At 44.2% G+C, this 15309-nt stretch overlaps 1 protein-coding gene across 15 annotated transcripts in view; it reads left to right on the top strand.

Annotated features, from left to right (window-relative positions):
* Positions 1 to 15309, top strand: part of LOC110512929 (sister chromatid cohesion protein PDS5 homolog A) — a 105833-nt gene extending 90524 nt beyond the window's left edge. For 10 of the 15 annotated variants that reach the window (XM_090188364.1, XM_090188366.1, XM_090188368.1 and 7 more), the window contains 6 exons: positions 824 to 943; positions 3589 to 3651; positions 8225 to 8361; positions 9467 to 9551; positions 11212 to 11441; positions 13977 to 15309. In XM_090188364.1, the coding sequence (XP_090044490.1) occupies positions 824 to 943; positions 3589 to 3651; positions 8225 to 8361; positions 9467 to 9551; positions 11212 to 11441; positions 13977 to 13980 (639 nt within the window). In that variant the 3' untranslated portion in view covers positions 13981 to 15309. Of the gene's footprint in view, positions 1 to 823; positions 944 to 1123; positions 1190 to 3588; positions 3652 to 8224; positions 8362 to 9466; positions 9552 to 11211; positions 11446 to 13976 lie in introns of those variants that run through there. The other 5 variants (XM_090188369.1, XM_090188370.1, XM_090188371.1 and 2 more) reach the window with 3 other exon arrangements.

The raw sequence follows: 15309 nt of genomic DNA, 5'->3' as shown, positions 1-15309 counted from the left end.
TAGAGACCCATTCAGCCAGTATGTTAACTGACTAGAGACCCATTCAGCCAGTATGTTAACTAACTAGAGACCCATTCAGCCAGTATGTTAACTGACTATAGACCCATTCAGCCAGTATGTTAACTGACTAGAGACCCATTCAGCCAGTATGTTAACTGACTATAGACCCATTCAGCCAGTATGTTAACTGACTAGAGACCCATTCAGCCAGTATGTTAACTGACTAGAGACCCATTCAGCCAGTATGTTAACTGACTATAGACCCATTCAGCCAGTATGTTAACTGACTATAGACCCATTCAGCCAGTATGTTAACTGACTATAGACCCATTCAGCCAGTATGTTAACTGACTATAGACCCATTCAGCCAGTATGTTAACTGACTATAGACCCATTCAGCCAGTATGTTAACTGACTATAGACCCATTCAGCCAGTATGTTAACTGACTATAGACCCATTCAGCCAGTATGTTAACTGACTATAGACCCATTCAGCCAGTATGTTAACTGACTATAGACCCATTCAGCCAGTATGTTAACTGACTATAGACCCATTCAGCCAGTATGTTAACTGACTATAGACCCATTCAGCCAGTATGTTAACTGACTATAGACCCATTCAGCCAGTATGTTAACTGACTAGAGACCCATTCAGCCAGTATGTTAACTGACTAGAGACCCATTCAGCCAGTATGTTAACTGACTATAGACCCATTCAGCCAGTATGTTAACTGACTATAGACCCATTCAGCCAGTATGTTAACTGACTATAGACCCATTCAGACCCATTCAGCCAGTATGTTGTGCGTTGTCGTGGTTACAGAAGCTGTACATCGTGTGTGACGTGGCCTTGTTCGTGATCGTTAACAAGTCGACCGCCTGTCATCTGGAGTCTCCTAAAGACCCCGTCCTGCCCTCCAAGTTCTACACTCCTCCTGACAAGGTACACACACACACACACACACACACACACACACACACACACACACACCATACACACACGCACACACATGCACACGCACACACACTATATACACACACGCACTATATACACACACACACACACACACACACGACCAAGGTGTCATGCAAAAGTTTGCGTAAATAAGTTGTCTCCCTCCAGGACTTGATCAATGATAAGGAGTATTTAATAAGTTGTCTCCCTCCAGGACCTGATCAATGATAAGGAGTATTTAATAAGTTGTCTCCCTCCAGGACCTGATCAATGATAAGGAGTATTTAATAAGTTGTCTCCCTCCAGGACCTGATCAATGATAAGGAGTATTTAATAAGTTGTCTCCCTCCAGGACCTGATCAATGATAAGGAGTATTTAATAAGTTGTCTCCCTCCAGGACCTGATCAATGATAAGGAGTATTTAATAAGTTGTCTCCCTCCAGGACCTGATCAATGATAAGGAGTATTTAATAAGTTGTCTCCCTCCAGGACCTGATCAATGATAAGGAGTATTTAATAAGTTGTCTCTCTCCAGGACCTGATCAATGATAAGGAGTATTTAATAAGTATTTAATAAGTTGTCTCCCTCCAGGACCTGATCAATGATGAGGAGTATTTAATAAGTATTTAATAAGTTGTCTCCCTCCAGGACCTGATCAATGATGAGGAGTATTTAATAAGTATTTAATAAGTTGTCTCCCTCCAGGACCTGATCAATGATAAGGAGTATTTAATAAGTTGTCTCCCTCCAGGACCTGATCAATGATAAGGAGTATTTAATAAGTTGTCTCCCTCCAGGACCTGATCAATGATAAGGAGTATTTAATAAGTTGTCTCCCTCCAGGACCTGATCAATGATAAGGAGTATTTAATAAGTTGTCTCTCTCCAGGACCTGATCAATGATAAGGAGTATTTAATAAGTTGTCTCCCTGCAGGACCTGATCAATGATAAGGAGTATTTAATAAGTTGTCTCCCTCCAGGACTTGATCAATGATAAGGAGTATTTAATAAGTATTTAATAAGTTGTCTCCCTCCAGGACCTGATCAATGATGAGGAGTATTTAATAAGTATTTAATAAGTTGTCTCCCTCCAGGACCTGATCAATGATAAGGAGTATTTAATAAGTTGTCTCCCTCCAGGACCTGATCAATGATAAGGAGTATTTAATAAGTTGTCTCCCTCCAGGACCTGATCAATGATAAGGAGTATTTAATAAGTTGTCTCCCTCCAGGACCTGATCAATGATAAGGAGTATTTAATAAGTATTTAATAAGTTGTCTCCCTGCAGGACCTGATCAATGATAAGGAGTATTTAATAAGTATTTAATAAGTTGTCTCCCTCCAGGACCTGATCAATGATAAGGAGTATTTAATAAGTATTTAATAAGTTGTCTCTCTCCAGGACCTGATCAATGATAAGGAGTATTTAATAAGTATTTAATAAGTTGTCTCCCTCCAGGACCTGATCAATGATAAGGAGTTTTTAATAAGTTGTCTCCCTGCAGGACCTGATCAATGATAAGGAGTTTTTAATAAGTTGTCTCCCTGCAGGACCTGATCAATAATAAGGAGTATTTAATAAGTATTTAATAAGTTGTCTCCCTTCAGGACCTGATCAATGATAAGGAGTATTTAATAAGTTGTCTCCCTCCAGGACCTGATCAATGATAAGGAGTATTTAATAAGTATTTAATAAGTTGTCTCCCTCCAGGACCTGATCAATGATAAGGAGTATTTAATAAGTTGTCTCCCTCCAGGACCTGATCAATGATAAGGAGTATTTAATAAGTATTTAATAAGTTGTCTCCCTCCAGGACCTGATCAATGATAAGGAGTATTTAATAAGTTGTCTCCCTCCAGGACCTGATCAATGATAAGGAGTATTTAATAAGTTGTCTCTCTCCAGGACCTGATCAATGATAAGGAGTATTTAATAAGTTGTCTCCCTCCAGGACCTGATCAATGATAAGGAGTATTTAATAAGTTGTCTCCCTCCAGGACCTGATCAATGATAAGGAGTATTTAATAAGTTGTCTCTCTCCAGGACCTGATCAATGATAAGGAGTATTTAATAAGTTGTCTCCCTCCAGGACCTGATCAATGATAAGGAGTATTTAATAAGTTGTCTCCCTCCAGGACCTGATCAATGATAAGGAGTATTTAATAAGTTGTCTCCCTCCAGGACCTGATCAATGATAAGGAGTATTTAATAAGTTGTCTCCCTGCAGGACCTGATCAATGATAAGGAGTATTTAATAAGTTGTCTCCCTCCAGGACTTGATCAATGATAAGGAGTATTTAATAAGTATTTAATAAGTTGTCTCCCTCCAGGACCTGATCAATGATGAGGAGTATTTAATAAGTATTTAATAAGTTGTCTCCCTCCAGGACCTGATCAATGATAAGGAGTATTTAATAAGTTGTCTCCCTCCAGGACCTGATCAATGATAAGGAGTATTTAATAAGTTGTCTCCCTCCAGGACCTGATCAATGATAAGGAGTATTTAATAAGTTGTCTCCCTCCAGGACCTGATCAATGATAAGGAGTATTTAATAAGTATTTAATAAGTTGTCTCCCTCCAGGACCTGATCAATGATAAGGAGTATTTAATAAGTTGTCTCCCTCCAGGACCTGATCAATGATAAGGAGTATTTATCATCAGAGGCCAGAACGGTGCTGCTGACGGGAAAGGTAAGGACCTCACCTGTTATAGTGCCTGTTATAGTGCCTGTTATAATACCTGTTATAGTACCTGTTATAGTACCTGTTATACTACCTGTTATAATACCTGTTATAGTACCTGTTATAGTACCTGTATTGTACCTGTTATAATACCTGTATAGTACCTGTATAATACCTGTTATAATACCTGTTATAGTACCTTTTATAGTACCTGTTATAGTACCTGTTATAGTACCTGTTATAGTACCTGTTATAATACCTGTTATAGTACCTGTACCTGTTATAATACCTGTACCTGTATAATATCTAGATTATATCTTAATAACCTGTTCTATGTACCTGTATAATATCTATATTATATTTTAATAACCTGTACCTGTATACTATCTAGATTATATCTTTAATAACCTGTTCTATGTACCTGTATAATATCTAGATTATATCTTAATAACCTGTTCTATGTACCTGTATAATATCTAGATTATATCTTAATAACCTGTTCTATGTACCTGTATAATATCTAGATTATATCTTAATAACCTGTTCTATGTACCTGTATAATATCTAGATTATATCTTAATAACCTGTTCTATGTACCTGTATAATATCTAGATTATATCTTAATAACCTGTTCTATGTACCTGTATAATATCTAGATTATATCTTAATAACCTGTTCTATGTACCTGTATAATATCTAGATTATATCTTTAATAACCTGTTCTATGTACCTGTATAATATCTAGATTATATCTTAATAACCTGTTCTATGTACCTGTATAATATCTAGATTATATCTTTATTAACCTGTACCTGTATACTATCTAGATTATATCTTTAATAACCTGTTCTATGTACCTGTATAATATCTAGATTATATCTTAATAACCTGTTCTATGTACCTGTATAATATCTAGATTATATCTTAATAACCTGTACCTGTATAATATCTAGATTATATCTTAATAACCTGTTCTATGTACCTGTATACTATCTAGATTATATCTTTAATAACCTGTTCTATGTACATGTATTATATATTTAATAACCTGTACCTGTTCTATGTGCCTGTATAATATCTAGATTATATCTTAATAACCTGTTCTATGTACCTGTATACTATCTAGATTATATCTTTATTAACCTGTACCTGTATACTATCTAGATTATATCTTTAATAACCTGTTCTATGTACCTGTATACTATCTAGATTATATCTTTAATAACCTGTTCTATGTACCTGTATACTATCTAGATTATATCTTAATAACCTGTACCTGTATAATATCTAGATTATATCTTAATAACCTGTTCTATGTACCTGTATAATATCTAGATTACATTTTATTAACCTGTTCTATGTGCCTGTATAATATCTAGATTATATCTTAATAACCTGTTCTATGTACCTGTATACTATCTAGATTATATCTTTATTAACCTGTACCTGTATACTATCTAGATTATATCTTTAATAACCTGTTCTATGTACCTGTATACTATCTAGATTATATCTTTAATAACCTGTTCTATGTACCTGTATACTATCTAGATTATATCTTAATAACCTGTACCTGTATAATATCTAGATTATATCTTAATAACCTGTTCTATGTACCTGTATAATATCTAGATTACATTTTATTAACCTGTTCTATGTGCCTGTATAATATCTAGATTATATCTTAATAACCTGTTCTATGTACCTGTATACTATCTAGATTATATCTTTAATAACCTGTACCTGTTCTATGTACCTGTATAATATCTAGATTATATCTTAATAACCTGTACCTGTATAATATCTAGATTTTATCTTAATAACCTGTACCTGTATAATATCTAGATTATATCTTAATAACCTGTTCTATGTACCTGTATAATATCTAGATTATATATTTAATAACCTGTACCTGTATAATATGTAGATTATATCTTTAATAACCTTTACCTGTTCTATGTACCTGTATAATATCTAGATTATATTTTATTAACCTGTTCTATGTACCTGTATACTATCTAGATTATATCTTAATAACCTGTTCTATGTGCCTGTATAATATCTAGATTATATCTTAATAACCTGTTCTATGTACCTGTATAATATCTAGATTATATCTTAATAACCTGTTCTATGTACCTGTATACTATCTAGATTATATCTTAATAACCTGTTCTATGTACCTGTATAATATCTAGATTATATCTTAATAACCTGTTCTATGTACCTGTATAATATCTAGATTATATCTTAATAACCTGTTCTATGTGCCTGTATAATATCTAGATTATATCTTAATAACCTGTTCTATGTGCCTGTATAATATCTAGATTAGATCTTAATAACCTGTTCTATGTGCCTGTATAATATCTAGATTATATCTTAATAACCTGTACCTGTATAATATCTAGATTAAATCTTATTAACCTGTTCTATGTACCTGTATACTATCTAGATTATATCTTAATAAACTGTACCTGTATAATATCTAGATTATATCCTATTAACCTGTTCTATGTACCTGTATACTATCTAGATTATATCTTTAATAACCTGTACCTGTTCTATGTACCTGTATAATATCTAGATTAAATCTTATTAACCTGTTCTATGTACCTGTATACTATCTAGATTATATCTTTAATAACCTGTACCTGTTCTATGTACCTGTATAATATCTAGATTATATCTTAATAACCTGTACCTGTATAATATCTAGATTATATCTTAATAACCTGTACCTGTATACTATCTAGATTATATCTTAATAAACTGTACCTGTATAATATCTAGATTATATCTTATTAACCTGTTCTATGTACCTGTATACTATCTAGATTATATCTTTAATAACCTGTACCTGTTCTATGTACCTGTATAATATCTAGATTAAATCTTAATAACCTGTACCTGTATAATATCTAGATTATATCTTAATAACCTGTACCTGTATAATATCTAGATTAGATCTTAATAACCTGTTCTATGTGCCTGTATAGTATCTAGATTATATCTTAATAACCTGTTCTATGTGCCTGTATAATATCTAGATTATATCTTAATAACCTGTACCTGTATAATATCTAGATTATATCTTAATAACCTGTACCTGTATAATATCTAGATTAGATCTTAATAACCTGTTCTATGTGCCTGTATAATATCTAGATTATATCTTAATAACCTGTTCTATGTACCTGTATAATATCTAGATTATATCTTAATAACCTGTTCTATGTACCTGTATACTATCTAGATTATATCTTAATAAACTGTACCTGTATAATATCTAGATTAAATCTTAATAACCTGTTCTATGTACCTGTATACTATCTAGATTATATCTTAATAAACTGTTCTATGCCCTCTCTCTCTCTCTCTCTCTCTCCCCCCTCTCTATCTCTCTCTTTGCCCCCTCTCTCTATTTGCCCCATCTCTCTCTCCTACCTCGCTTTGCCTCCTCTCTCTCTCCCCCCTCTCCCCCCTCTTTCTCTCTCCCTCCCCCCTCTCCCCCCTTTCTCTCTCCCCCTCTCTCTCTCCCCCCTCTCTCCCCCCCTCTCCCCCCCTCTCTCTCCCCCCCTCCTCTCCCCCCTCTCTCCCCCCTCTCCCCCCCTCTCTCTCTCCTCCCCCCCCTCTTCCCCCCTCCTCTCTCCCCTCCTCTCTCCCCTCCTCTTCTCCCCTCCTCTTCCCCCCTCCTCTCTCCCCCCTCTCTCTCTCCCCCCCTCTCTCTCCCCTCCTCTCTCCCCCCTCTCTCTCTCCCCCTCTCTCCCCCCTCCTCTCTCCCCCCCTCTCTCCCCCCCTCCTCTCTCCCCCCTCCTCTCTCACCCCTCCTCTCCCCCCCCTCTCTCCCCCCTCTCCCCCCCCTCTTCCCCCCTCCTCCCCCCCCCTCTTCCCCCCCTCTTCCCCCCTCCTCTCTCCCCTCCTCTCTCCCCTCCTCTTCTCCCCTCCTCTTCTCCCCTCCTCTTCCCCCCTCCTCTCTCCCCCCTTTCTCTCTCCCCCCCTCTCTCTCCCCCCTCTCTGTCCCCCCTCTCTCTCCCCCCCTCCTCTCTCCCCCATCCTCACCCCTCCTCTCTCCCCCCTCCTCTCTCCCCCCTCCTCTCTCCCCCCCTCCTCTCTCCCCCCTCTCTCTCCCCCCCTCTCTCTCTCCCCCCCTCTCTCTCCCCCTCTCCCCCCCTCTCTCTCTCCCCCCCTCTCTCCCCCCTCTCTCCCCCCCTCTCTCCCCCCCTCTCTCTCCCCCCCTCCTCTCCCCCCTCTCTCTCTCCCCCCCTCTCTCCCCCCTCTCCCCCCTCTCTCTCTCCCCCCCTCTTCCCCCCTCCTCTCTCCCCTCCTCTCTCCCCTCCTCTTCTCCCCTCCTCTTCCCCCCTCCTCTCTCCCCCCTCTCTCTCTCCCCCCCTCTCTCTCCCCTCCTCTCTCCCCCCTCTCTCTCTCACCCTCTCTCCCCCCCCTCTCTCCCCCCCCCCTCTCTCCCCCCTCCTCTCTCCCCCCCTCCTCTCTCCCCCCTCCTCTCCCCTCCTCTCTCCCCCCTTCCTCTCTCCCCCCTTCCTCTCTCCCCCCTCCTCTCTCCCCCCCCTCTTCTCCCCAGCCAAAGCCATCTCCTGTCTTATCTACAGTGAATAAGACTCTGACAGTGCCAGGTAGGAGAGTCTACAACAAGACCACCGGCTCAGACAGCAACACCAGTACCCACTCCCAGCCCAGCTCTCCTGTTACCAAGACCAGGTAACACACCTTAACATAGAGACACCAGTACCCACTCCCAGCCCAGCTCTCCTGTTACCAAGACCAGGTAACACACCTTAACATAGAGACACCAGTACCCACTCCCAGCCCAGCTCTCCTGTTACCAAGACCAGGTAACACACCTTCAGACCGCTATGCACTGTCTGATTTAGGAGAGATGAAGAGGAGAGGCCGTGTACTGTCTGATTTAGGAGAGATGAAGAGGAGAGGCCGTGTACTGTCTGATTTAGGAGAGATGAAGAGGAGAGGCCGTGTACTGTCTGATTTAGGAGAGATGAAGAGGAGAGGCATGTACTGTCTGCGGGCTAGTCCTCCTCCTACGGGCTAGGCCTCCTCCTCCTGCGGGCTAGGCCTCCTCCTCCTGCGGGCTAGGCCTCCTCCTCCTGCGGGCTAGGCCTCCTCCTCCTGCGGGCTAGGCCTCCTCCTCCTGCGGGCTAGGCCTCCTCCTCCTGCGGGCTAGGCCTCCTCCTCCTGCGGGCTAGGCCTCCTCCTCCTACGGGCTAGGCCTCCTCCTCCTGCGGGCTAGGCCTCCTCCTCCTGCGGGCTAGGCCTCCTCCTCCTGCGGGCTAGGCCTCCTCCTCCTGCGGGCTAGGCCTCCTCCTCCTGCGGGCTAGTCCTCCTCCTACGGGCTAGTCCTCCTCCTACGGGCTAGGCCTCCTCCTCCTGCGGGCTAGGCCTCCTCCTCCTGCGGGCTAGGCCTCCTCCTCCTGCGGGCTAGGCCTCCTCCTCCTGCGGGCTAGGCCTCCTCCTCCTACGGGCTAGGCCTCCTCCTCCTGCGGGCTAGGCCTCCTCCTCCTGCGGGCTAGGCCTCCTCCTCCTGCGGGCTAGTCCTCCTCCTACGGGCTAGTCCTCCTCCTACGGGCTAGGCCTCCTCCTCCTGCGGGCTAGGCCTCCTCCTCCTGCGGGCTAGGCCTCCTCCTCCTGCGGGCTAGGCCTCCTCCTCCTGCGGGCTAGGCTTCCTAGAAGAAGCATGACACTATAATAATAAAATAAAACATTTTTACACCTGAACACACACCATTAATATAGACATACGCCTAAACTCACACTTCCTGTTGATGTCAATCCCCTTCCTGTCCTGTAGGGATGTTGTGACGGAGTCGTCAGAGGGCGGGGCGAGAGAGAATGAAGAGAACCCTGTTATCACCAAGACGGACGACGGGAAGAAGGTGAGAGAGAAAGGTCTTTGATTCCTCCTGACCTAAACTGACCCCTCAGACCCCCTAAACGGACCTCTCAGACCACCTAAACGGACCTCTCAGACCACCTAAACGGACCTCTCAGACCACCTAAACTGACCTCTCAGACCACCTAAACGGACCTCTCAGACCACCTAAACTGACCCCTCAGACCACCTAAACTGACCCCACAGACCACCTAAACTGACCCCACAGACCACCTAAACTGACCCCACAGACCACCTAAACTGACCCCTCAGACCTAAACTGACCCCTCAGACCACCTATGTTCACCTCGTCATGTTAGTTCAATTAACCCTGTGAAACCTCATCATATTAGTTAATTTAACTCTGTGAAACCTCATCATGTTAGTTCATTTAACTCTGTGAAACCTCATCATTGTTAGTTCATTTAACCCTGTGAAACCTCATATTAGTTTATTTAACCCTGTGAAACCTCATATTAGTTTATTTAACCCTGTGAAACCTCATATTAGTTTATTTAACCCTGTGAAACCTCGTCATATTAGTTCATTTACCCCTGTGAAACCTCATCATTGTTAGTTCATTTAACCCTGTGAAACCTCGTCATATTAGTTCATTTACCCCTGTGAAACCTCATATTAGTTCATTTAACCCTGTGAAACCTCGTCATGTTAGTTCATTTAACCCTGTGAAACCTCGTCATATTAGTTCATTTAACCCTGTGAAACCTCGTCATATTAGTTAATTTACCCCTGTGAAACCTCATATTAGTTAAACTCTGTGAAACCTCGTCATGTTAGAGTTCATTTAACCCTGTGAAACCTCGTCATGTTAGTTCATTTAACTCTGTGAAACCTTGTCATGTTAGTTCATTTAACCCTGTGAAACCTCGTCATGTTAGTTCATTTAACCCTGTGAAACCTCGTCATGTTAGTTCATTTAACCCTGTGAAACCTCGTCATATTAGTTTATTTAACCCTGTGAAACCTCGTCATATTAGTTAATTTAACTCTGTGAAACCTCATCATGTTAGTTCATTTAACCCTGTGAAACCTCGTCATATTAGTTCATTTAACCCTGTGAAACCTCATATTAGTTCATTTAACCCTGTGAAACCTCGTCATGTTAGTTCATTTAACCCTGTGAAACCTCGTCATGTTAGTTCATTTAACCCTGTGAAACCTCGTCATATTAGTTCATTTAACCCTGTGAAACCTCGTCATATTAGTTAATTTAACTCTGTGAAACCTCGTCATGTTAGAGTTCATTTAACCCTGTGAAACCTCGTCATATTAGTTCATTTAACCCTGTGAAACCTCATATTAGTTTATTTAACCCTGTGAAACCTCATATTAGTTCATTTAACCCTGTGAAACCTCGTCATATTAGTTCATTTAACCCTGTGAAACCTCATATTAGTTTATTTAACCCTGTGAAACCTCATATTAGTTAATTTAACCCTGTGAAACCTCGTCATATTAGTTCATTTAACTCTGTGAAACCTCGTCATATTAGTTTATTTAACCCTGTGAAACCTCGTCATATTAGTTTATTTAACCCTGTGAAACCTCGTCGTATTAGTTCATTTAACTCTGTGAAACCTCATATTTTTTCCTTCTCTAATTGTGTATATTTTTAACACTTCACATCCTCTCCTCTCTCTCAGGAGGACACAGTGACCTCTGACCTCACCACAGGTGCGTCAACCATCCCTAAACCTCGCCGCGGACGCCCCCCCAAGGCCACACCCTCCCCTCTGGCCAATGAGAAGGAAGGAGGGGCAGGCAAAGTCAGGAAGAGGGCGGCACCTGCCCAGGACTCCGCCCCCTCGGGGGAGCCAAACTCCATCAAGATCCCTAAAGCTGAGGATGTGACGCAGATCCTAGACCTGCAGAGGTGAGGAGAGACAGATCCTAGACCTGGTGAGGAGAGACAGATCCTAGACCTGGTGAGGTGAGGGGAGCCAGATCCTAGACCTGGTAAGGGGAGGAGAGACAGATCCTAGACCTGGTGAGGTGAGGGGAGCCAGATCCTAGACCTGGTAAGGGGAGGAGAGACAGATCCTAGACCTGGTAAGGGGAGGAGAGACAGATCCTAGACCTGGTGAGGTGAGGGGAGACAGATCCTAGACCTGGTAAGGGGAGACAGATCCTAGACCTGGTGAGGTGAGGGGAGCCAGATCCTAGACCTGGTGAGGTGAGGGGAGACAGATCCTAGACCTGGTAAGGGGAGGAGAGACAGATCCTAGACCTGGTGAGGGGAGGAGAGACAGATCCTAGACCTGGTGAGGTGAGGGGAGACAGATCCTAGACCTGGTGAGGTGAGGGGAGACAGATCCTAGACCTGGTGAGGGGAGGAGAGACAGATCCTAGACCTGGTGAGGGGAGGAGAGACAGATCCTAGACCTGGTGAGGTGAGGGGAACCAGATCCTAGACCTGGTGAGGGGAGGAGAGACAGATCCTAGACCTGGTGAGGTGAGGAGAGACAGATCCTAGACCTGGTGAGGTGAGGAGAGACAGATCCTAGACCTGGTGAGGTGAGGAGAGGCAGATCCTAGACCTGGTGAGGTGAGGAGAGACAGATCCTAGACCTGGTGAGGTGAGGAGAGGCAGATCCTAGACCTGGTGAGGTGAGGAGAGACAGATCCTAGACCTGGTGAGGTGAGGAGAGACAGATCCTAGACCTGGTGAGGTGAGGAGAGACAGATCCTAGACCTGGTGAGGTGAGGAGAGACAGATCCTAGACCTGGTGAGGAGAGACAGATCCTAGACCTGGTGAGGTGAGGAGAGACAGATCCTAGACCTGGTGAGGTGAGGAGAGACAGATCCTAGACCTGGTGAGGTGAGGAGAGACAGATCCTAGACCTGGTGAGGTGAGGAGAGACAGATCCTAGACCTGGTGAGGTGAGGAGAGACAGATCCTAGACCTGGTGAGGTGAGGAGAGACAGATCCTAGACCTGGTGAGGTGAGGGGAGACAGATCCTAGACCTGGTGAGGTGAGGAGAGACAGATCCTAGACCTGGTGAGGTGAGGAGAGACAGATCCTAGACCTGGTGAGGTGAGGAGAGACAGATCCTAGACCTGGTGAGGGGAGGAGAGACAGATCCTAGACCTGGTGAGGGGAGGAGAGACAGATCCTAGACCTGGTGAGGTGAGGAGAGGCAGATCCTAGACCTGGTGAGGTGAGGCAGATCCTAGACCTGGTGAGGGGAGGAGAGACAGATCCTAGACCTGGTGAGGTGAGGAGAGACAGATCCTAGACATGGTGAGGAGAGGCAGATCCTAGACCTGGTGAGGAGAGACAGATCCTAGACCTGGTGAGGTGAGGAGAGACAGATCCTAGACCTGGTGAGGTGAGGAGAGACAGATCCTAGACCTGGTGAGGTGAGGAGAGACAGATCCTAGACCTGGTGAGGGGAGACAGATCCTAGACCTGGTGAGGGGAGACAGATCTTAGACCTGGTGAGGAGAGACAGATCCTAGACCTGGTGAGGAGAGACAGATCCTAGACCTGGTGAGGTGAGGAGAGACAGATCCTAGACCTGGTGAGGTGAGGAGAGACAGATCCTAGACCTGGTGAGGTGAGGAGAGGCAGATCCTAGACCTGGTGAGGTGAGGAGAGACAGATCCTAGACCTGGTGAGGTGAGGAGAGACAGATCCTAGACCTGGTGAGGGGAGACAGATCCTAGACCTGGTGAGGAGAGACAGATCCTAGACCTGGTGAGGTGAGGAGAGACAGATCCTAGACCTGGTGAGGTGAGGAGAGACAGATCCTAGACCTGGTGAGGGGAGACAGATCCTAGACCTGGTGAGGAGAGACAGATCCTAGACCTGGTGAGGAGAGACAGATCCTAGACCTGGTGAGGAGAGACAGATCCTAGACCTGGTGAGGAGAGACAGATCCTAGACCTGGTGAGGTGAGGAGAGACAGATCCTAGACCTGGTGAGGTGAGGAGAGACAGATCCTAGACCTGGTGAGGGGAGGAGAGACAGATCCTAGACCTGGTGAGGGGAGACAGATCCTAGACCTGGTGAGGAGAGACAGATCCTAGACCTGGTGAGGAGAGACAGATCCTAGACCTGGTGAGGTGAGGAGAGACAGATCCTAGACCTGGTGAGGTGAGGAGAGACAGATCCTAGACCTGGTGAGGAGAGACAGATCCTAGACCTGGTGAGGAGAGACAGATCCTAGACCTGGTGAGGTGAGGAGAGACAGATCCTAGACCTGGTGAGGTGAGGAGAGACAGATCCTAGACCTGGTGAGGGGAGACAGATCCTAGACCTGGTGAGGGGAGGAGAGACAGATCCTACACATTTCAGCTAAAGAAATTAAACTGTCTATTGTTTTGTTGCTATATAGAATAATAGGGTGTGTGTGTGTGTGTGTGTGTACTGTGCAGGTCTCTAAGGTCCTCCCTTCTTGTTTCAGGTAAACAGCAGACCACTGCAGCCCAGATCAAGACCCTAAAGAAACTCTCTCTTTCTCTCTCTTTCTCTCTCTCTTTCTCTCTCTTTCTCTCTCTCTCTCTTTCTCTCTCTCTCTCTCTCTTTCTCTCTGTCTCTCTCTCCAGCTCTTCAGGCCTCTCTCTCTCTCTCCAGACTCTTCTAGGATGAAAGGCCTTGTAGTCCTGATCTTATTCTCCGTTGTATGTGGGTCTTAATCTCCAAAACATTGTTTTCGTTGCTCTTTATCTTTTGTGGAGCAGTTGTTTTGAAAAGAAATATTTCCAAACCGTTTTAATCTGGTTTTGATTACAAAACAAGTTGTTGCTTATTAAATTCCCCCCCAGGATATATTGCCTCTTCCTCCTCTATCCCCTACTTCCTGTCTCTCTCTGTCCCCTCCTTCCTGTCTCTCTCTGTGCCCTCCTTCCTGTCTCTCTCTGTCCCCTCCTTCCTGTCTCTCTCTCTGTCCCCTCCTTCCTGTCTCTCTCTGTCCCCTCCTTCCTGTCTCTCTCTGTCCCCTCCTTCCTGTCTCTCTCTTTCCCCTCCTTCCTGTCTCTCTCTGTCCCCTCCTTCCTGTCTCTCTCTCTGTCCCCTCCTTCCTGTCTCTCTCTGTCCCCTCCTTCCCATCTCTCTCTGTCCCCTCCTTCCTGTCTCTCTCTGTCCCCTCCTTCCTGTCTCTCTGTCCCCTCCTTCCTGTCTCTCTCTGTCCCCTCCTTCCTGTCTCTCTCTGTCCCCTCCTTCCTGTCTCTCTGTCCCCTCCTTCCTGTCTCTCTCTGTCCCCTCCTTCCTGTCTCTCTCTGTCCCCTCCTTCTTGTCTCTCTCTGTCCCCTCCTTCTTGTCTCTCTCTCTGTCCCCTCCTTCCTGTCTCTCTCTCTGTCCCCTCCTTCCTGTCTCTCTCTCTGTCCCCTCCTTCCTCTCTCTCTCTGTCCCCTCCTTCCTGTCTCTCTCTGTCCCCTCCTTCCTGTCTCTCTCTCTGTCCCCTTCTTCCTGTCTCTCTCTCTGTCCCCTCCTTCCTGTCTCTCTATCATCAGTGTGTTTATTTTATATAGTTTAAAACTTGGCTATTATGTACTTAAGCCATATATATATACTGTATGTTTGGCTGTCTGATAAACACACACACACACAGTTCTTTCTCACACTTGTTTGAGGAGGGAAGGGAGGAAGGAGAGAAGGAATTTGGGCACTCTTCAGAGAAAGCGGTGTTACTGCAGGGGTGAGGATGAAGAGACAAACATGACTTATTTTCCTTTCGATATCTTTTTAGCAGTCAAAACATTGAGAACTTTGAAATTAAAATTTGTATTGAAATTTAA

Source organism: Oncorhynchus mykiss, chromosome 10 (assembly GCF_057628025.1).
Source record: "Oncorhynchus mykiss isolate SJ-2025 chromosome 10, ASM5762802v1, whole genome shotgun sequence".
Classification (NCBI taxonomy): domain Eukaryota; kingdom Metazoa; phylum Chordata; class Actinopteri; order Salmoniformes; family Salmonidae; genus Oncorhynchus; species Oncorhynchus mykiss.
This window is presented reverse-complemented; position numbering and strand designations above follow the sequence as displayed.